General features: G+C 39.7%; 3 protein-coding genes across 3 annotated transcripts in view; 2 read left to right on the forward strand and 1 right to left on the reverse strand.

Annotated features, from left to right (window-relative positions):
• The window catches only part of agxta (alanine--glyoxylate and serine--pyruvate aminotransferase a), a 491,885-nt gene that overhangs the window by 458,914 nt on the left and 10,737 nt on the right, over nt 1-22,234 (reverse strand). The gene's annotated exons all lie outside the window — the stretch shown is intronic.
• LOC110956032 (T-cell acute lymphocytic leukemia protein 1 homolog) lies at nt 3,993-7,528 on the forward strand. Its single transcript, XM_022201261.2, has 3 exons — nt 3,993-4,439; nt 5,615-5,679; nt 6,058-7,528. Exons 1-3 carry the CDS (start codon nt 4,351-4,353, stop codon nt 6,402-6,404), a joined length of 501 nt encoding a protein of 166 aa, XP_022056953.1. The 5' UTR covers nt 3,993-4,350; the 3' UTR covers nt 6,405-7,528.
• On the forward strand, nt 12,550-22,210 carry atg4b (autophagy related 4B, cysteine peptidase). The gene is made up of 13 exons (XM_022201305.2): nt 12,550-12,683; nt 15,435-15,536; nt 15,674-15,745; nt 15,860-15,958; nt 16,133-16,234; nt 16,337-16,409; nt 18,098-18,177; nt 18,552-18,748; nt 20,153-20,231; nt 20,338-20,483; nt 20,619-20,675; nt 21,487-21,580; nt 21,674-22,210. Exons 1-13 carry the CDS (start codon nt 12,674-12,676, stop codon nt 21,745-21,747), a joined length of 1,185 nt encoding a protein of 394 aa, XP_022056997.1. The 5' UTR covers nt 12,550-12,673; the 3' UTR covers nt 21,748-22,210.

Raw genomic sequence — 22,234 nt, forward strand, 5'->3', positions numbered from 1 at the left:
TAATAATGATTGAGTGTTTTGTTGATGTTGGTTTCTAAATGTTTTTTGACACTCGGCCGCAAAGATAAAAACCATTTACGGCTCACAAGCTGCAACAATTCACACATTATCAACTGTCTTTCTGACTAAACTAAGATAAAAAGTGAAAAACTGCCTGATTCCTGCATCATGAATATAAATCTTTTTGGTTTTTATGACAGTAAACTGAATATATTTGGGTTTGACATTTTATTAAACAAAACAAGAAATGAATTACTGGAGAAAACAATCAACAGATTAATGGACAAAGAAAATGTGTTTTCCAACATACACTGCTCAAAAAAATTAAAGGGACACTTTGAAAACATATATTTCAATGCAGGGAAAAACAAACTAGATGTGTATATTGATATGGACTGGATAATGTGTTAGGAATGAAAAGATGCCACATTGTTTGATGGAAATGAAAATTGTCAACCCCCAGGAGGGCTAAATTCAAGACACCCCAAAATCAAAGTGAAAAACTGATGTGGCAGGCTGGTCCATCTTTCTGAAATTCCTTGGCAGCAACTCAAAATGGTATTCAGTAGTTTGTATGGCCTCCATGTGCTTGTATGCATGACTGACGATGCCGGGACAAGCTCTGAATGAGACGACGGATGGTGTCCTGGGGTATCTCCTGCCAGAACTGGACCAGGGCATCACTGAGCTCTTGGACAGTCTGAGGAGCAACCTGATGGTGTCAGATGGAACAAAACAATGTTCCAAAGGTGTTCTATTGGATTCATGTCAGGTGAGCGTGGGAGCCAGCTAATGGCATCAGTTCCTTCATCCTCCAGGAACTGCATGAGTTCTCTTACCACAGGAGTGTCAAACTCCGTTCCTGGAGGGCCACTATCCTGCATGTTTTAAATGTTTCCCTCTTCCAACACACCTGATTCAAATGATCAGGCTCATTAACAGGCTTCTGCTGAGCTTGATGATGAGCTGATCATTTGAATCAGGTGTGTTGGAAGAGGGAAACATCTAAAACATGCAGGATAGTGGCCCTCCAGGAACTGAGTTTGACACCCCTGTCTTACCACATAAGATTGGCCATTGTCGTGCACCAGAAGGAATCCAGGACCACTGCACCGATGTAGGGTCTGACAATGGGTCCAAGGATTTCATCCTGTTACTTAATGGCAGTCAGAGTGCATTTTCCAGCCTGTATGTCCCTCCATGGATATGCCTCCCCGCACCATCACCGACCAAACCGGTCATGCTGAACAATGTTACCGGCAGCATAACGTTCTCCACGGCTTCTCCAGACCCTTTCGTGCCTGTCACATGTGCTCAGGGTGAAGTCCTCAGGACCTGAGCTTTCACACAGTCTGAGGGATGAAATTTTCTAAGTTCCACAGTACATCTCTGTTAGATTTAACTTTCAGACAGTCCAAGGACCGATATCTTCTAAGTTCCTGAGTAGATCTGTGTTAGTCTGAACCTTCAGACAGTCTGAGGGCTGAAATTTAAGAAGTTCCTGAGTAGATGGCTGTTAGTTTGAACTTTGCGATTAACAGAAGCCTTAAAACTTGTGACCATGAGTCTTGATTTCACATTTAGACCGTCCATCTTAGTTCTTCTCAGACCTTCACCTGTGGGTTCTTTAGAAATCCTGAACAAACTTTGATTCTCTTCACTGAACAGTAAAGTTTGTGGAGATCAGAAGGTAACATTAGTTTGATCAATGCCTTCAACTACGAGTAGACTTTATCTGGAAAGCTGTTTTCTGAAATGAGCTCTTAGTAAATGTGCCCACAGTCAAACCAAGAACATAAAGAGAGGAAATGTTTGAAGAAACAACTTGTTTTCATTTCAGACTCAAACGCTTTAAGACCTTTATCTGTTTTTGCTCTTTTTGATCGTTTTATTGTCTCTTCTGTTTAATTTGATCTTCTAAAGTCTAACTGGTGTCTTTTAAAATGTTTTGTCTTTAGTGTGATTCTTCTTAAATATTTAATTTTTCTCTTTTCTCACCTTTTATTCTTTTCTAATGTCTGATTTGACTTTGAAATGTTTTGTCTTTTTAATGTTTAATTGTTTTTTCAAATGTTTTCTCGGCTTGTTTGAAAAATTTCCTTTTCTTTCCCAATGTTTAATTTTTTGATTAAATCTATTAAGTTTTTCTTTTTAAATGTTTTACCACCTTTTAATGTTTAATTTTCTTTTTAAATGCTTCCTTGTATTTTCTGTTTAATTCCTATTTGAAGTTTTGACTTTAAGATTTATTTTTTAATTAAATGTTTTGTCTTTTTAAAGGTTTAATAATCTAATGTTTTGTATTTTTTAAATGTTTAATATTCATCTTGTTTAATTGTATTTTTTAAAAATGTTTAATTCTATAAAATATTTCTTTAATGTTTAATATTTTTGTTGAAAAAAATGTTTAATTTCATAATTACATGTTTTGTATCTTCTGTTTAATTATTTAATTAGGTATTTTATCTGTTTAATATAATTTAATTGTATTTAATGTTTAATTTTCTTTTTAGGTTTTATTGTATTATGTTTTTTTCCTTTGATTTAATCGCTTTTTTTAAGTGTACTTTATTTCTGTCAAGATTTTAACCCCAACCTTAAAAATGGAGCAAACCCTTAAATCACAATGAAAATACTTCTGTTGTCACAATCATGAGTTAGTCAGTTATTCAGTTTATCAATTCAACTTTTTTTGTTTAGCACCTTTCACACAGACTGCGACGACAGGGGAAGGCAGAAGGGGTTTGGGTCGTGTGGAGATGAACCAAGCGACGTGTACAGAGGGGAATGAGTTGAACAGCAGACAAATCCTCTGAAAGGTTAGGAGCGGGTCGAGGTCCGAACTGAGGAAGAGCAGAAACAGGATTACTAGAGCTCAGTCAGGAGTTAAGCTGTAGAATCATGAGTAGTAAACTGTCAGTGGATGCTCATGATCCAGCATCTGAGAGGTGACTGGAGTCTGGTTATATTGTGTGGTGCTGTGAACTGATTGATACTGGTGCACCTGCTCCTGCTTCTGCTGATTGTCTGCAGAGAATTGCCTTCACCTGCTGCCGCAGCACCCAGCACACCTAAAAAGGAAGCAAATACACAGGGAAGGAGGGGCCCTACCAAGAGCCGGCAGAGGCAGGCCTAACACAGTATTACCCAAACTTGTACAAAACAATTCCAAAACTGCCCAGTAAGTCTCCAGATAGGTCATTAATAACCATCCATCCTCTATACATTGCTTTATCCTCATTCGGGTTGTGGGGGGTGCTGGAGCTTATCCCAGCTGACTCAGGCGAAGGCAGGGGACACCCTGGACAGGTCGCCAGTCTGTCACAGGGCTACATACACAGACAAACAAGCACACTCGCATTCACACCTACAGGCAATTTAGAGTACTCAATTAACCTCAGCATATTTTTGGACTGTGGGAGGAAGCCCACGCATGCTCAGGGAGAACATGCAAACTCCATGCAGAAAGATCCCAGGCTCACCCCGGGATTCAAACCAGGGATCTTCTTGCTGCAAGGCGAAAGTCCTAACCACTACTCTACTGAGCAGCCCCATTAATAACCAATATTGCTCAAACTTGGACAAATTGTCTCCAAGACTGTCATTTTGAGGTTCTAAAGAAAAGCCCTGATTGATACTGATGAAGATTGTCCAAAATAGCCAAACTTGCACAAAAATGACCTCAAATGTGTCCAAAATAATATGCCCAATATTACTCAAAGTTGTACAAAGTGACTCCACAATTGAACTCAACAGCATTTAAAAATGGTTAATAATAACTGCATTTTTGTCCAAATGATACAAAAGCAGATTTTAAAACTGTCCTAAATGACTCAAGACGTGTCCAGAGTGTCTCGAATTGGTCCAAATGTTCTGAGGTTAGATGTCCTTCTAAGACTGAAAACCTTTAACGTGTTCTTGTTGAGATAACAGCAATAAAGTGAAAAGTGGTAAAATAATGTTATTACTGCTGTTTTTTATGATCTGTGTGGCGTGGACAGTCAAGCTTTTGTTGGGACACGACACCAAGAGCTCCGGAGCTTCGGGTCGTGACGGAGACGGTGGAGGAAAGAACCCGGAAAACACGACTCCTGCAGCGGGGCGGGGGGAGGGTGGAGGTAGAGGCGCCCCTGGGCCCTGCAGGTCTCTGGGGTGCTGCTTCCTGGGACCCTGAATTTAATGAATTTCATGGGACTGTCATTATCAGCGGGGTCTCCATGGAAACGACGCGTCACGACACACAACAGGAGACGCGGGTCGGTATAAAAGAGGCTTCGGGACGCGTACTGTCAGTGAAGCTCACCGGACTGTGGTCTGTCTGTTGCTCAGGAACCGCGGAGCCAAACACGGATGACCCACCAGACTTCTCCGCTGCTGTTGCTGCTGTCTGCACCGGACCCGCTGCACGAAGCTGCACATCACCTCCACACCTGCACCAGGTCAGAAAAACGCCATCTCATGGAATGCAGCTATGACATGTTTTCTGGATATCTGAATTTATCTGAATATCATCTCTTTATTCCTCAAGTTATTTCCGCCTGCAGGCTACAGTCATTGTGTACATATGCATTGTTATTTAATATTTACCAAATAGGAAGAAAACTAAGGACATTAAACTTGCTTTCACAACATCACAACACATGTTCAGTATGAGGTTTATTGTCTGTTTTGTTGAGTCACTAGGTGGCTCTTCATGAATACAATAAATCATTTTTACAAATCTGCAATTTTTCAAAAATTTTCCTTTTTATTTAACATAATTTTCTGTGTATATATCAATGCAATATCACAAATAAAACTCCATTAATATTTACTATTCTGTAAACTTACATTTTTCTTTTTCTTAGAACAATGCACATTTTACTTTTTATGCTTATATTTTCTCTACTTGTGTTTATATTTTTAAGATAGATTTTTCTGTGTTTTTATTAAATTCACTACATTTCCGAGACTTTGAATGGGAGCAACTGTAACATAACCAGTTTCCTCTCAAGGGTCAATAAGTGTTTCTGATTCTGATCAGTATAACTCCAAAAGCAAAAAATATCTATAACTACATGTAAAATATTAAGAAAAATAAACCTCTAACTGTGAATAACATAGAATAAAATTTCTAGTTTTGTAGAGAAAATTTTAATTTTTTTTTATTTATTTACAAATTTATTGCAATTCCATAAACATCTCCTTTTATTTAGTAGGTACGTATTCAATTCAACCTTATTACTGTAAATATATTTCTGAAATTAGTTACAATTAGTGACAATTAAACTGGAGTTCATTAAACTGCTGAATTTTGGAAAATTACACTGTTTTATGAGATTGCTATTTTCCAGTATTTCTGTGATTTTTGGAGCACACTAACCTTAAAAATATCAGGATTTTTCCACAAGATGTGGAGAGCAATGTCAATACTTATGGTTTATTAGCTTCAGAATGTTGCCAATATTTTTGTTTGTTTAATGTGTCTAAAATGTGAATTGCTGAGCTTGTCATCTGTATTTCATAGAACTCAGGGAGACAGTCAGAGGTTTTCAGAGATCCACCTGCTGCAGAAAATCACCAGCAAGATGGACTTTTGTGTTGCTACCAGCTAAACATTGTTGTGTGTGTGCAGAGAGCCAGAACCATCCATCATGATGAATCACAGAGGAACTCCATATGAGACCAGCTACGATGATGGTACGGTCACTGGAATAATCAGTTAGTTTCACACTGTGTTTTTTTTAAGCCTGCATTAAATCAGCAGTTAATTTGAATCAATTCAAAATGCTTGTTTGTTTGTTTTTCTTAAAGTAATTGTTTAAAATAATTATTTGATTATCAAACATTGGCAGATTAATTTTCTGTTGTTGAATTAATTGATTAAATGAGTTGTTCCAGTTTTACACAAGAAAAAATGTCAGTTTATGTGTCATTTTACACAAATGTTTTATTCTTTTTTTCTTCTTTTGTTGATATATTTCAGTGATTCCTCTTCATGTGGTCCTGTGTGACAGTCGGGCTCCTCAGTTCAGCTTTTTTACACTCCAGTTGACTCCTCTCTCTCCTTCCCCTCAGGTTCTCAACCTCGTGTTGTCCGTCGGATCTTCACCAACAGTCGGGAACGTTGGCGACAGCAGAATGTCAACGGGGCGTTTGCTGAGCTGCGGCGTCTCATCCCCACCCACCCACCTGACAGGAAGCTGAGCAAGAATGAGATCCTGCGCCTCGCCCTCAGGTACATCAACTTTCTGGACCAGCTGGTAACAGAGCAGGACCTCAGGGTGGCCCCCCGAGGTCGGGCAGGGAGCGTGGAGGAGGAAGAGACACTGTCCTCAAACTCCAGCTGTGAGAGTTCAGTGGACGGAGACTCTGATGGTCTGGTGGAGGACCAGAGTCAGCTGCAGTACTTCCAGTACAGCTGAGCAGATCCAGGAACTTTACCAGAGTTGAAAACCCACCTGATGTGAGTCGGGTCAGAGTGATGCCAATGGCACATGTTGTAAATCCAGATTTTGGTGATTTTTATTTCATTCAAAAGACTGTTTGGTCTCAGTGATCTAATTCAGATCCAAACTCAGATTCAAACTTGAGACACTGAGGACACTAAAACCTTCATCATTTTTGTATTTCTGATATAAAATGACTCAAAATGTTTCAAAATGTTTAGCAAACTATTTGATTAACTGAAGTGTTTCATGAAGGATGGAAGCTAAAGGTTTTATGCAGCAGACAGATTCATTGTTGATCCAGATGGATAAAGGATCACAGAGACTGCCAGAGGTCACACTGCAGAAATAAATGCTGGCACTGGCATCTGTTTCTGATTGTTAGTTAATGCAAATATTTAGGGCAAAACTGAAGCTTGTCTTTCAGTCACACATTCACTATCAAAAATGGGAATACTACCTTTTTAAAAATTGTCGTGTTTTGTATTGATTTTCCATTGGGTTAAACAAGCAGTCCACACAGATTTTCACCTGCTCTTATTAGACTTTCAGAATTCTGTAAATGCAATATCAAGTGATTCAAAAATCTTGTTGGTTTTTGAAGATGTATAGACATATAGATGACGAACTCTGTGACAAAAAGGTGACAATAGACTGTAGATCTCTGTCAAGCTGTATGTTGTGTCTGGTATGTTTTCAGTCAGAGTGAATGAACTCCAAGCTTCTACAAACATGCAGAAGCAGCTTCACTGTCCTGTAAAAAACACATATTGTTGTTGTGGGCTGAGACTGAGAGCAGCAGACAGTCATGTGATATTCACATTTATCAGCGTAGTCAATTTTTAATGAATTATTAGATGTGTTTTTAATGTGTTGTTGATGTTCTGCTGTCCAGCAGAAGAGCCAGTAACCAGATTCAGGTTCTTTTATGTTAAAGGGACCTTTGGTGCTTTTATTGTTTTAACTTTGTTTAACTTAGAGGTCTTGTTCTTTGTAGTGTTAGAAACATGTTTGTTGTTCATTGATACTTTCACTTGTGCAAAGGTCTGATGTCGTTGTCTGTGAGAATAAAGATTAATAAAAAGGTATTTTTGTGTGAATTGCTTACCACTTGTTTATCTGGCGGCATGAAAAACGCTCCAATAATGGCTTCATTTTCTCTAAATCAACCTTTAAGTGACGATTCTCATGTTTATCTATCCATCCATCCATTCTCTATACACCGCCTATCCCAGCTGACTCGGGCGAAGGCAGGGGACACCCTGGACAGGTCGCCAGTCTGTCGCAGGGCTACATATACAGACAAAAAATCACACCTACGGGCAATTTAGAGTGATCAATTAACCTCAGCATATTTTTGGACTGTGGGAGGAAGCCAGAGTGTCCAGAGAAAACCCACGCATGCACAGGGAGAACATGCAAACTCCATGGAGAAAGATCCCTGGCCCACCCCAGGATTTGAACCGGGGATTTTCTTGTTGCAAGGCGAAAGTGCTAACCACTACGCCCATGTTTATCTAGTAAATATGAATTCTTTTACTTAGTTATTCTAGCTGTTTATCCACTTTTTTCTAACACCTTCAACTGCAGGTTATATTTTTAGCTAATAATAACTAATAACTCTGTGTTCCCAGTTTTAGCGAACAGCTTTCAAAATATCCATAGTTTGCTAGTTACTTTAACTGCTCATCCATTTTTAGCTAGCAATTCTGACAGCTAGTCATATTTCTGGAGATTGATTTCCAATTCTGATATGCTATGTCAATATTTTGTCAGGTATGTTTAAGCTAACAATTCCAGCTGTGTGACTACATTGTTAGCCCTGAGTTGAACTTAGTGGCTCCACTTAAAAACAATAAAAGAAGGTAAAATGCAAAAACACTTATTGCCTTTAAAATTTTCCCAACATATATTCTTTGTTGCGGGGTTACTGCCCGTCCACTCGAGTTCAACAGGGAGACACAACAAAAGCGATTGGGCGAGGTCACAGTGGGGATGGGTGGGATGGGAAGTGTCACTGTAACAAGCCAATGATGAGTGGGCGTGGGGCTGATGACTGATAAACATCTCAGCCAATCAGACAGTCCCGAGAGACAACAGCGGCATTAACAACAACACAACAGGTCCCAGAGGAGCTGAGGGGGCGTGTTTCAATTAGAGAGAGCTGAGTGTTTGAGTGTGAGATGCTGGTTCACCCTCAGTTCCCACCTCTTTCTTCACACATTCAGCAGGTTTATCTGATGTGGGTTTTGATTCATTCACCTATTAGGTCTCTCTTCTGATATCACAAAGCTGGCTCGCAGATTGCCATGGCAACTGTGACAGACAGGGTTGAGGTCAGATGATGGGGAAGGAGAGGTCAGGGCTCTGTGGTCTTGAGGTGTGTTTGGGCTCATTTTCCTGCATGATTTTTTTCTCCAAAAAGGAGTATATGTGAAGAATGGAGTCCTTACTTTTTCTCGTTCAGGATGGAGCTAATTTGCTGCAGGCATCCAAACATGACGAGACAGCCATCTTTTATAGGACTTTTGCTGATTGCAGTCCTGCATTCTTTTTTGGTAAATTATGCATCTATGACTAATTTACATCTCTCAGTAAGCATAGCTTGATGTACTGAACTTTTAATTGAGAGCTTTGGACACGTCTGATCCACTGTTCACAAATGTTTCAGAGCTTCAAGCACTATCTTCCTTAAACTTACAGTCCCATCAAGATGTGACACTGAAAAAAGTATACTATTCAAATGCAGTGTTTTCCTTTAAAACTCGACACGAAACTGTACCAGGTGTAGTGCTAAAAGTGTTACGAATTCTGGAGGCTCAGGCGCAGGAAATGAATGGCAGAACGTTAAATAACCAAGAATGAGTTTTGTGGCAAGGTTTCTCTCAGAAGTTACTCGAACAAAACTAAACTCTGAACAGACTCAAACCATGTATTCTGCATGGTTGAGAATGACTACATGGCTACATACTCTGAGAACTAGGGATAATTAAGTGAAATTAAACACAGTGGCAAGAAGCAATGGCAGATCTGCATGCGGGTTCCAACAGGTCTTCTGCAGTATTTGCGTCAATTGGGATGCAGTTCCATGGATGATTCATCAGAAAAATCAACCTTCTGCCACTTTTCCATTGTCCATGCTTTCTGCAAGCTGTGGGCCTTTGGCAAATGCAACATGATTTTTTTTTTTGTCTTCTGTTTAATGCTGGTTTATGAGCACTAATTTGGCCATGGAGACCACCATGTGAGAGAATTTGACAAACTTCTAGTAGATACAGGGGTTTCTGGTGACCAGTTCACATGTAGGTCTGCAGTTGAAAAGGGGCTGACCCTGGACTGTCGAAGTAACAAACAGTCTTCTCTCACAGTTGTCTTACAGGGTCTGCCTGACCTGGGCTTGTCATGAACATCACCAGTTTCTTCAAATCTTTTTTCTTATCCTTTCCACTTGACGTTTGGATACATTAAAGATGTCTGCCACCCTCAGCAGCAGACTTGGTCTTCAGGCTCTTGATGATCAGCACTTTGGTCTGTGGTTGAATCTTTGGCATGTTGTCAGAGGTCAGGGTGCATTTCACATGAGGGACTGGTGTGCTGGGGTTCTTTTTATACACACCTGGGAATGTGTTCATTACATTATTTGTCACAGGTGAAGCTCTAATCTGTGATTGGTTGAATCATTTAAAGATAGGACAAGACTTTTGTCCTAGCAAAAACAGATGTTATGGACTTTACCAAGCTGTGAACTGTGAACTGGATTGTGGTCTCAAAGGAGTACCCATGTCTAACACAGAGGGCTGTGAAACTCCTCCTCCCATTCATAACTACATACCTGTGTGAATCAGGATTCTCCATTGTGGTCTCAACTAAGACCAAAGCTCTAAACAGACTCAGAGTTTCACTAGAGGCTACCTTGAGAGTGAGCCTTTCCCCCATTCCACCCAGACTAGATCTGGTCATGTCTGAGAGGCAGGCCCAAGTGTCCCATTAAGAGGTCAACATAAAATGGGAGTTGTAGCATGTAAAAAAATGGACTGTTGTGACTGTTGTTAATGTTGTTAATGTTCATTAGTCTCTCTCTCTCTCTCTCTCTCTCTCACACACACACACACGTGTGTGTGTGTGTGTGTGTGTGTGTGTGTGTGTGTGTGTGTGTGTGTGTGTGTGTGTGTGTGTGTGTGTGTATACAGTGCCTATCATAAGTATTCACCCCCTTTGATGTTTTACCTGTTTATTACTTTTATAAATCAATCATGGTCAATAAAATTTAGCTTTTTTAACAGAAAAATTTATTGGAAAAAACTCTTTAATGTCAAAGTGAAAACAGATTTCTATAAAGCAATGTTAATGAAAGAAAATTACATAAATGAAAATAATTGTTTGCATAATTATTCACCCCCTTCAAGTCAGTATTTAGTAGATGCACCTTTGGCTGCAATCACAGCAGTGAGTCTGTGTGGATAGGTCTCAGTCAGTCTTGCACATCTGCCCACTGCAATTTTGCTCCATTCTTCTTTGCAAAACTGCTTAAGCTCTGTCAGGTTGCGTGGGTATCGGGCATGAACAGCTATTTTCAAGTCCAGCCACAAATTCTCTATAGGATTGAGGTCTGGGCTTTGACTCGCCCACTCCAGAACATTTACCTGTTTCTTTTTTAACCATTCCTGTGTAGCTTTTGCTGTATGTTTTGGATCATTGTCTTGCTGGAAAATAAATCTTCTCCCAAGACGTAGTTCTCTTGCAGACTGAAAAAGATTGTCCCCCAGGATTTCAGTGTATTTTGCAGCATTCATTCTGCCCTCTAGCTTTACAAGCCTTCCAGGTCCAGTTGCTGAGAAACATCCCCACAGCATGATGCTGCCACCACCATGCTTCACAGTGGGGATGGTGTGTTTTTGGTGATGTGCAGTGTTTGGTTTCCGCCAAACGTGACGTCTTGTCTGATGGCCAAAAAGGTCAATTTTGGTCTCATCAGACCAAAGAATCTTCTTCCACTTGACCATGGAGTCTTCCACGTACTTTTTGGCAAATTCTAGTCAAGATCTAATTTGACTTTTCTTCAACAGTAGCTTTCTCATTGCCACTCTCCCATAAAGCTTTGACCGGTGAAGAACCCAGGCAGCAGTTGCTGCATGCACAGTCTCTCCCATCTCAGCAGCTGAAGCTTATAACTCCTTCAGAGTAGTTGTAGGAGTCTTGGTGGCTTCTCTCACTAGTCTCCTACTTGCACGGTCATTCAGTTTACAAGGGCGGCCTGATCGAGGCAGATTCACATAAGTGCCATATTCCTTCCATTTCTTGATAATTGATTTCACTGAACTCCGGGGGATGTTCAGTGCCTTGGAAATTTTTTTGTAACCATCCCCTGAATTGTACTTCTCAATAACCCTTTCCCTGAGTTGCTTAGAGTGTTGTTCTGTCTCATGGTGTAATGGTAGCCAGGAATACTGATCAACCACTCTCTGGACCCTTCAGACACAGGTGTTTTACAACTCGATCACTTGAAACACACCCACACCACTCAGGTGATCTTCATTTCACTAATTGTGAGACTATTGGCAACAATTTGATGGACCTCTATTGAATTAGACCATTAAAATAAAAAGGGGGTGAATAATTATGCAAACAATTATTTTTATTTATATAATTTTCTTTCATTAACATTACTTTACAGAAATCTGTTTTCACTTTGAGATTAAAGAGTTTTTTCCAATAATTGTTTTTGTTAAAAAAGCTAAATTTTATTGACCATGATTGATTTATGAAAGCAATAAAATGGTAAACCATCAAAGGGGGTGAATACTTATGATAGGCACTGTATATATATTTGTATATGTGTGTGTGTGTGTGTGTGTGTGTGTGTGTGTGTGTGTGTGTGTGTGTGTGTGTGTGTGTGTGTGTGTGTGTGTGTGTGTGTGTATGTATAATTACTCTACGAGTGTCAGTATTTCAAATATAACCTTCGTTAATAAAAATCTGTTCATTTTGATGCATCAATTACTTTTAAGTTAAACTGTAGAGGCCGCAGTTACTTTTTGGCGGACGATCACTCTTTGGTATTCTACTTGAAACGTCAGCTGTCACTGATTGGTTAAAGGTGAAGTAACCCCACCACCCCAGATCTTATTGGCTCTTGTAAGCAATATCCCGCCTTATTCGGAATTCCACAGCAGGAATCTCTTTTCATTGGTCCATCAGGTCAGAGAGCAGAGAACAACAAACAAGATAGGGTGAAGACCGTCGGGATGGATGCAGGTAAGCGAGATTTTATAGCAAAATACCATTTATTTCTCTCTCTTAGCAATCCAATCTAGCCGTAGAATAGTCTCAGTATTGTCATTCACTGCAAGGCAACAACTCTTCCCCTCCATCACCAAAGGATCGCCAACAGCAGCTGACAGACCAACACAGACCCGTCTGTAGCCTCGGTGACGTTAGCCTGCTAAAGTGATGACTAAAGCTAACTGCTAACCAACGTTAGCCTGCTATTATTGCTTAATGTGCCAGATTCCTCGCTTTGACAGCTCGCTTTGCCGCTGTATACCTTCGAGCACGGAGTCCAGAAATCAGTAGTGTTAATGTCATGTGTTTTTGTGGAGTTTTGCTCTCAATAATTTATCTTCTGTCCTTCCTTTGACTGTTTATGCTAACATTATGCTACCGCCCAAGATGAGCATCCCAGTCGATGCACTGTCACCCTCTCATCAGTTATTATGCTGCTGTTAGCACTGGGAAGGCTGTTCGATGTGAGGGTGATATGGTGTACAACAAGACTCTTGGCGTTGGAGCAATAGCAAACAGGCTTGTTTAAACATTTGCTTCTCTTACGACTTTAAACACCTCCCTTCATTCCTATGTTTTGAACCTGGAAATCACTGTTCTCTGTGTTCAAGTTAACTAACCACTCTACAAACCAATAAGTCATCAATAATTCTTAAAAATAAGCTTCACATCAAGAGCAAAAAGGTAAAACCCAAAGCAGGCAAATTCAAAAGCAGCTAGCCGGTCAGGTTTTTGTGTGTTGGTAGTTATGTGGATAACGTTATATATTGGCAGACAACTCAGAAGCCTGGTTTCAAATTTATTTTAATATATTTTCGGCACATTTTTCATTATATATTAGTTAGGCCAAAATAAGATATGTTCTGTCTTACCAGATGGATAGATAGATCATTTATTTTTCCCCATGGGGAAATTCAAGAAGAGGAATTTCCCTCAGAGAAAATATAGGATAAATAAATATTAGTCATTGGTGGGGCCAGTATGTGTTGACTTTAGCTAAAGCTTGAGGTTTGGTTTAAACATTGCAAAGCTTCTCTGTTGTTGTGGACTTCCACTTCCCCCCACCAAGGACTGTCTTTGTGAACTCCAGTCACCTCTAGTAGATGGTCTTCTCTTACCAGCACTGCCTCTCCCAGAACAGGACCATCAACCTTTAAGAGGAAGGGGTATGCATATAAGCAAAAACAAAGCTCTCAAACCTAAGGAAATTACATTTTCAAATATTGTTTCAAGATTTCAGAAATGATGATCTCTATTTATTCTAACATGTTAAGCATTTGTTTACAGAGTGATTACAAAGGCATGAGTGTAGTCATACCAGCCTGTCAATACCTTGAAATGCAGTAATGGGTTAAAAAACACAATGTGTACAAAGAGCTTTGCAGCAAGCAGGCACAAATGTTGCCTGTTTCTAGCTGTGGTAAAAACATGATTGATGGAAAAATAGCCCACATATTGTCACTACTGTTACATGTCACCAGACTCATCCTTTGTTACTGTCTGCCATACCCCCGTCTTACCTCCTGTTATCACACCTTTACTATTTGCAAGTGTTCTCCAGACTCATCCTTTGTTACTGTCTGCCATACCCCCCTCTTACCTCCTGTTATCCCACCTTTCTGCCATACCCCCGTCTTACCTCCTGTTACCCAGTTGCCCTTTTGTTCTGTTGTTTTACCCTCGAGGGACATTTACTTACAACCCCCTCCCAACCCTTTTATCCATCCTCTGAGAAGTCCCTTTTGTTTTACCCTCTGTATTTGAATACAGCCCCCTCCCTACCCTTTGACCCATCCCCTGACATTCCTATAAAATGTGTGCCCTGAAAATGCTCTGGGTCGACTTACCCTTGCAGACCTATACTCTGTGTCGGTAAATCCACCGTATTACCAGAAATACTAATAAAATCGCACCATTACAGCAAACTTTGAAGGACTGAGAGTGAAATTTCCTTAACAAAAACATATGAAAAGGATGCACGAACATTTGCGTCTTACTTTTGTAGTCCTTGCTTTATGTTTTCATGGATGATGATGTGAAATCGGCAAGTTCAAAAACAGGCAAATATAACTTTACTTTTGTCAGTTTATCATGTATAATGACATTTTTGCGTCTACCACTCAGCCTTGTGAAGAGCGTTGCGTAATAACTCTAATAATGAGGTTAATGTGCAAATTTATATGAGAAAGTGCAGAAGCCAGTGTCTTTGAGACGGATTCATAATAAGGACTCTGCTGCACCAAATTTTTGAATTTTTTTCACAGTGAGTTTCTCAAAAGTCTTCCGACAATATGAAAGAACAATAATTAATCACTTGAGCTCCCCTTTAAAGATAAATTACTATTCAGTTTGTTTGTTTGTTTTTTGCGTTGAAGGGCTTGCATTTATTTCACTTTGAAACATATTATGCAGGGAATTGATACTCGGTCAGTGCCAAAGAAAAGTCTTCACTTGCATTTTATTACACTTCATCTTGATTTAAAGGAACAGGTTCTCATCATGCTGGGCATTTTTTGCAAGATGGATGCTGTAAAATGTCCTTCCTGGAAGTTACTGAGGTTGTACTCAGCAACTAATGGCTACTCCATTATAACTCCCTAATAGATAGATTCACATTTTATCAGCGGCATCAAGTGGCCAGCAGTTAACAACAATACAGGCAATAACCACAATGCACTTTGCCCCTTTGGGTGCCCATGCACTTACAGTTGCCTTCCTTTGCAGCTACCTTGACATACGACACACTTCGCTTTGGAGAGTTTGAAGATTTTCCTGAGACCTCAGAGCCTGTGTGGATCTTGGGAAAACAATACAATGCACTCACAGGTGGGCCTTCGGAATATGTAGTTGACAAAGTCTTGTTGAATGAGTAAATTAAAGAATCAGATGAACAAGACCGCTAGTATATGGTATTATATCATTTTTCATGTGTTCTAGTATGGTGATTTCTGCTCTTTATACAGAGAAAGACGACATTCTATCAGACGTCACTTCCCGACTGTGGTTCACATACAGAAAAAACTTCCCACCGATTGGTGAGTTGACACAACAGATATGTGTTTAGTTGAGGTCCTGAGATGTGAGTCATCTTAGTTTCACTTCTAGTTACAAAAGGGAAATCAGAAATGATGCCTGGAAATGTGTTACAGGAGGCACCGGACCAACATCAGACACAGGATGGGGATGTATGCTACGGTGCGGCCAGATGATCCTCGGTGAGGCTTTGATGTGTAGACATTTAGGCAGAGGTAAGACAACTTGAAGATGCCAAATTAAAGCTATAAAATCAAGATTTTGTGGATGCGTATATAGAGAACCCAGATTGTATCACTGTGTGTCACTAACAGCTCTTCTCCAGTGAGTAGACTGTACCAAACAGAGCTTGTTTTAGACCGACTTGATAACTGGCTTTTTGTTTTCAGACTGGAGATGGGCCAAAGGCCACAAACAAAGAGAAGAGTACATCAGTATTCTCAACGCCTTCATTGACAAAAAAGACAGCTATTATTCCATCCATCAAATTGGTGAGTACTGACTGTCAAGCCTTTCCAGTCATATCAAGGGCTCACTGGGGTAGCCCTGGAAGAGTTTGCATGAAATTCTTCTTTTGTTCCTAAATGCTGCAGCCCAAATGGGAGTCGGAGAGGGAAAACCAATAGGCCAGTGGTATGGACCAAACACAGTCGCCCAGGTTCTAAAGTAAGTACTGGAAAGTAGCAGAGAATTCCATTTATTTCAAGCCTTTTTGTTTTACAGTGCAACTAATCCTTGTTTTTATTATCAATTGTTATATTGATTATTTTCTCAAGTAATTGTGAAAACAAACTAACAAAGCAGATATATACAGGAAATCCTCAAACCAGGAAAAATTAAACTGGTAAATTATTTTCATTGACAACAGATCAAACTGCCGTATAGAGCTTTCTTGTGAACAAACAACAGTTGTGTTTCTCACTAAAATGAAATGTGGGTATTTAAAGGTCTAAAAAAATGTGTGGAAAGTATCGAATTTTTCTCTAAACATTCATAAAGCAATTTTTTTTCTTCAGTATTTCAGGTTGTGCGACATTTACATCTATCTTTTTTAGCTTTCAGTTTTGTTTTCCACTGAGTTTGTACATTGCTACTTTTTGTAGTGCATTTCCACTACAAGGGCCTGAAATGGGTTTGGGGACAGAAGAAAGTATAGAGGGAAGCAGAGTTGACAAAATATAGAAATCAATCAGCTGAAAATTAACATGTTGTTATGAAAATAAATACAATTTTTCTAAAATGACAAAATGTGGAAAAACAAAACTGATTAGGTGCCCCTGTCTATTTCCTGATTGGTTTGGGATAGTAAATGTTTACAGGTATAAGATGCTAAAAACAACACTAGTGAGCTGCAGGTCACAAGCCAGATGGATGTCTGTGGTACATACTGCAACCTGTTTCAGAAAGACAAGAACACCACCGATAATTTCTAAATGTGAACACTGACATTAGTCCAAACATTATTTTTAAAAAAATGCATTATCTACTGAGATTTATAGGCTTACTGTTGTCATAATGATTTACAAATATTCTAAAAGATTGCAGTAATGACATGAAAACAAAACAAATAGCCTATTCAATACAGTACTTTTTTAAAGCAGCATGGTCATGTGCATTATTGAACTGACACTTAGCTGAACCACAGTGTAAAGGAATGTACTATTCATATAGTACATCTGTTAATATAAAATATAGTATTACATGTGGCTGTACAATCAATGAGCTTCAGTCAAAATGCTAAGCACTGCTGTACTACTGTCAGGTTAAAAGTAATAAATCTGATTTCTTATGAGCTTCTTTAAGAGCTGTAGAAACAAAACCAGGACCTACTAATAAAAGCCCACTGTATATCACGATTCATTGTCAAAAACTTCATGCACCTTTTAAGCAGTTGAGACAACTGTTGATAAAGTACAGATTACTTTAACATTGCTTTATAGAATTATATGTTTATGGTTTTAATTAATGTTTTCATTTTTCCCCACAAATACTACAACTGCTGTCACAACAAGCATAATGGAAAAGTATTTAAATATGAAAAGCAAAGTTTTATCAAGTTTGAAGAGAAATTTAGTTTCCCAAAACAAGCTGCTATCAAGGGAGGCAGAACACAGAAATCTGCTGAGTATAACTCTGACCCAGTACAGCAGACAATCAGTGTGAGTGAGACAAGCGGTGTGTAGCAATTTGTTGTTTGCATTGCTTTGTCTTGTTTTTCCACTAACTACATATTAACAACCCACTTTCAAACAGTGATAAACAGATCAGATACGGCACCCTAGGTTTAAAGACAGTCTAAAGAGGACTTTTTGTTGAAAAAACCCAGATGTGTGACTGTGTTGTCTCACTTCCAGGAAGCTGGCAATGTTTGATACGTGGAGCAGATTAGTTGTACACGTGGCGATGGACAACACAGTGGTCATCGAGGAGATCAGTGAGTGTGACCATGTTGCAACTTGTCACTTTAGGTTACACTGTGGGCTGTGTTGAGGTTGTTTACACAAGAAGTATGTCGACTAAATCTTATTGTTATTACAGATTCAAAACAAGTATGTATTTAAGTGATAAAGTGAGCTCATCTGCAGGCAGTATTGAAAGGCCTTAGATAGAAAGCCACCAGCATGTGACTAAGACACAAAGTAGCTGAGTAGACGGTGTCATTATTTCCTTCCAAAGCTTGTCAGCCTCAGCCCTCTCTGACTTAAGCCTACAGCATGCCCTAATGTAACCTAAAATATGTTTTGACACTATAGATTAATAGTAATTACAGATATTTTGTGTTTTTGTCATCATTTTTTTTCACTGCAGAGCGTCTTTGTATGCCCTGGCTGGATGTTGCAGGAGCCTGTGGTGGCTCAGAGGGAATGGGGGAACTCAACGGCTGCCTGGAGGGAGCATGTGCCCTGGCTGAGGAAGAGACGGCTCTCTGGAAGCCACTGGTCCTGCTCATCCCCCTCAGGCTGGGCCTGACCGATATAAATGAGGCCTACATTGAAACCCTCAAAGTGAGAAATTTCAGCATGTACACACATATTCCATATGACTATTTTCTCAGTCTTAAAGGTTTTAGGTGGATGTTAGTGGCCATTGTATTATTGTATGTATCGAGCTTCAGTCAGATAGCAAAAAAGAAATAGTGATTATAAATAGATGACATACTCAATGTTTTGCCAATTTACTACAAATCACAGATGTGTACTTCACTGCCACACTATAGCTTTTGAGATTAGCCCTTCACTTAAACTCACCCAGACTTTGTCCTTACTTTGGGCAAGTAATCCATCACAATGTACAACTATTGTTATGTTCACTGTACTGTGTACTGAATGATCACCAGTTGGTGCCTGGCAGACACACTTGGATAAACTGTCTTTCAGTATGTTTTCTCGGTGTTGGCCAGTAGCATAAACAGTTTACATTTATCAGTATCATTATGATAATGGCACCATTTTCTGAATCAAGTTGCTTCTCATGAGCTCTTTTCTAGATTAGGTAGTGTGGCTGCCTCCACACAAGCTACATTTTCCCAAGCATTCCTGGAGTAACAAGCACAATGGAACTTTCAGTGCTCTGTCATACAACTTTGAATCCATAAATACGTGTGTAGCACGCGCCACCAGCCTTTAGTGCAGTCTGCTAACACCATCTTGCAGCTTGTCAACAGCTAACTACTAGCTAGCGCCATGATTGTCACATTCTGTAGGCAGTAAATGAATACAGTTTTAAAAAGCTTATGATATAATGAATTATGCAGTTTTGCCACATTTGTGTTGCTTAGCTTGGTACATTTCTTCGAGCGTAGCTTCAGTGCCTTATTGAATGAAGAGTATCTGGTTGATTAGCTCACTATACTTTCCAATAGATTAGAATAGAATCACTTTATTCATCCCCAAGTGGCTTGTTCTGTGTTTTTTCTTCATTGAAGAAAAAGGAACCAAAATTCTCAGTTGTTAAATGTTTGAAGAGGACCTCCACCAACATCAGAGTCTATTTTCAGGTTCTGGTGGTACACTATTGCATGTAGGAATCAAGTTATATACGGCCGTTTGCTGTTCCATAGGCAGCTGCATGGAATTGACGAGTGGTGTCAAATGGCTGAAATCTACAAGAAAACGAAAGTAGAATGAAAGTGTGTGGGGGTTGTGCCAGAAAGAAGTGACTTTGTCGAACCTTCATAGCTCCCTCTCTGCTTGAGGTTTCAGGCTACATAAGCCGCTATTAGCATGCCACTTCCAAAACTCCAACCAGGCTACAAGATCTGCAACTAAATCTGTTGGGAAAACTGGGATTCACGCGGTGGATCGTGATTTTTGCCACTAAAGGTTGTCACATGATCATTTGACCAGGTTAACAGTAAAACAAATCAGTCACAGCTGAGGTGAGATAAACCGTCTTGTCTCTTTTCACAGCAATGCTTCATGCTGCCTCAGTCCCTGGGTGTTATTGGGGGAAAACCCAACAGTGCCCATTACTTCATTGGTTATGTCGGTATGTCTAGTCTCTGTGAAAAGCAGTTCATACTCATCATGTGATTACTTTTTATTAGCTTCATCAACAGAACAGTGTGGTTCTGAACACATGTCTTTGTTGCCAGGAGAGGAGCTCATTTATTTAGACCCACACACCACACAGCCTGCAGTGGAGCCGTGTGAAGACGGCCAGGTCCCCGATGAGACGTACCATTGTCAGCACCCGCCCTGTCGCATGCACATCTGTGAACTGGACCCTTCCATCGCAGCGGTAGGGAGGGTTTTATAGCGCAGCACTTTTGTATTTCAAACTAAAGCCCATTGTTAAACATGAATGTGAGAAGGCTGACAACTTTTTACAGTAACTCAGATGTTCCATAGCTGATTGTTTTCTGGTGCCTGCCAGGGTTTCTTCTGCAGAACAGAGGACGAGTTTGACGACTGGTGTATGCGCATAAGAAGGGTATGCCTCAAAACAATGTTCTTTTTTCTTTATTTGCTGCCTTGACTATTACACTCAACCCTCTGAACCCCAGTTTCTGACCGTTCTGTTGCTTTTGTCATATTTTCACTCACAGTGTGCTCATTTTTCACTACAATATGAAGTCTTCCACCTCTACAAACAGTAAACCAGATAAAGAATATGTTGATTAAAAAAAAATATTAAAAACAATTTTTACTTGCGTATGAACCCACAGGTGTGACCAATGTTGGAAAAAATGGGAGCTCCACATGCAATTATAAGACTATTTAACTGAGCATGTTGACATTTTTCACTCTATGCAGCACATTGACTCCAGAAAGATTTGTCACCATGCTGAATGTATGTTCCAACACCTTTCTGACAAGGTGCTCCTCTACATACCAGTTTTTAACCATGCTATTGGTGATACTGATCTATGTAATTGCTCCCGTATTTTCTTTGTTTCTGAAAAGCCCCAAAATATTTTTCACCTGATTGCTGGTGGCAGCTGAGTCACTCATGGCTTGTCAGTTGTGCTGAGGTCAGAATTGTTGTCATGTTTTTTCCCTCAAAATCTGCTGCATCCTGTTTTGTTTTGTCAAATTTTTGATGAATGATTTTAAGCTAAGATTTGGTTAAATAAAAGACACTTCCAGCATGAATAGTTCAGGGATCATAAGAAGCTGAAAAACAAGAACACATTACACCCCTTTCAAACCTGCTGGTGTGTTCTGGGGTTCAGAGGGTTAAATCAGCATCGCTTTGTGTTACAGTAATGTATACATCATAAAATGTTGGTCCTTTCTTCTAGCTGTCCTGCAACAAATGGGGGCTGCCCATGTTTGAACTCGTAGACAGTCAGCCCTCTCACATGGTCAGCGTGGATGCTCTAAACCTAACTCCTGGTAAATGCAAAAACTGTGTACGTTTTGTAAAACATATCCCAAAAATATATATATGAATTATAAATTTTACATCCTTTAACATTCCCTTCACAGACTTCTCAGACTCGGACAGGTTGGAACGGTTCTTCGATTCAGAGGACGAGGAGTTTGAGATCCTTTCCCTGTGAGGAACGTAATGAACAATGATTTACTGTTCTCAGCAGTAGGCGAAAGATTCTGTCTCTTCTCTGTATCAGAAGGGAAGCCTGAGGGGATGAACATTAACTGGAGACCTCTTGAGCCAGTCCAGCTCCAATGGTGTCACACAGCGTTCTTCTCAACAGCCTCTGAATGCTCTCTATCCAACACTGAGACCGCCCGGTGGAAGCTGTAGCAGGAGCTCAGGATAAAATTCTGTATGCACATCTTCACATACATGTGTTTCCATTTGAGTCTTAACACTTTAAATGTTTATTCTGAAGTGATATGGTGCCTTTCCCTGACTCCATAATTAAAATTGCCATAACAGTTTTATGTTGTATAGAAACACAATGGTTCATGATGCCCATGGCTTACGCGGTTTGTCACTAATAACTGAAGTCTGTAACAGCCTGTAACGAAAACCAAATTTAGTAAAAATCTGAAGTTGTATTAGTTGTTCATGCAAATGATCAT

This window comes from Acanthochromis polyacanthus, chromosome 4, assembly GCF_021347895.1.
Source record: "Acanthochromis polyacanthus isolate Apoly-LR-REF ecotype Palm Island chromosome 4, KAUST_Apoly_ChrSc, whole genome shotgun sequence".
NCBI classification, from domain to species: Eukaryota; Metazoa; Chordata; class Actinopteri; family Pomacentridae; genus Acanthochromis; species Acanthochromis polyacanthus.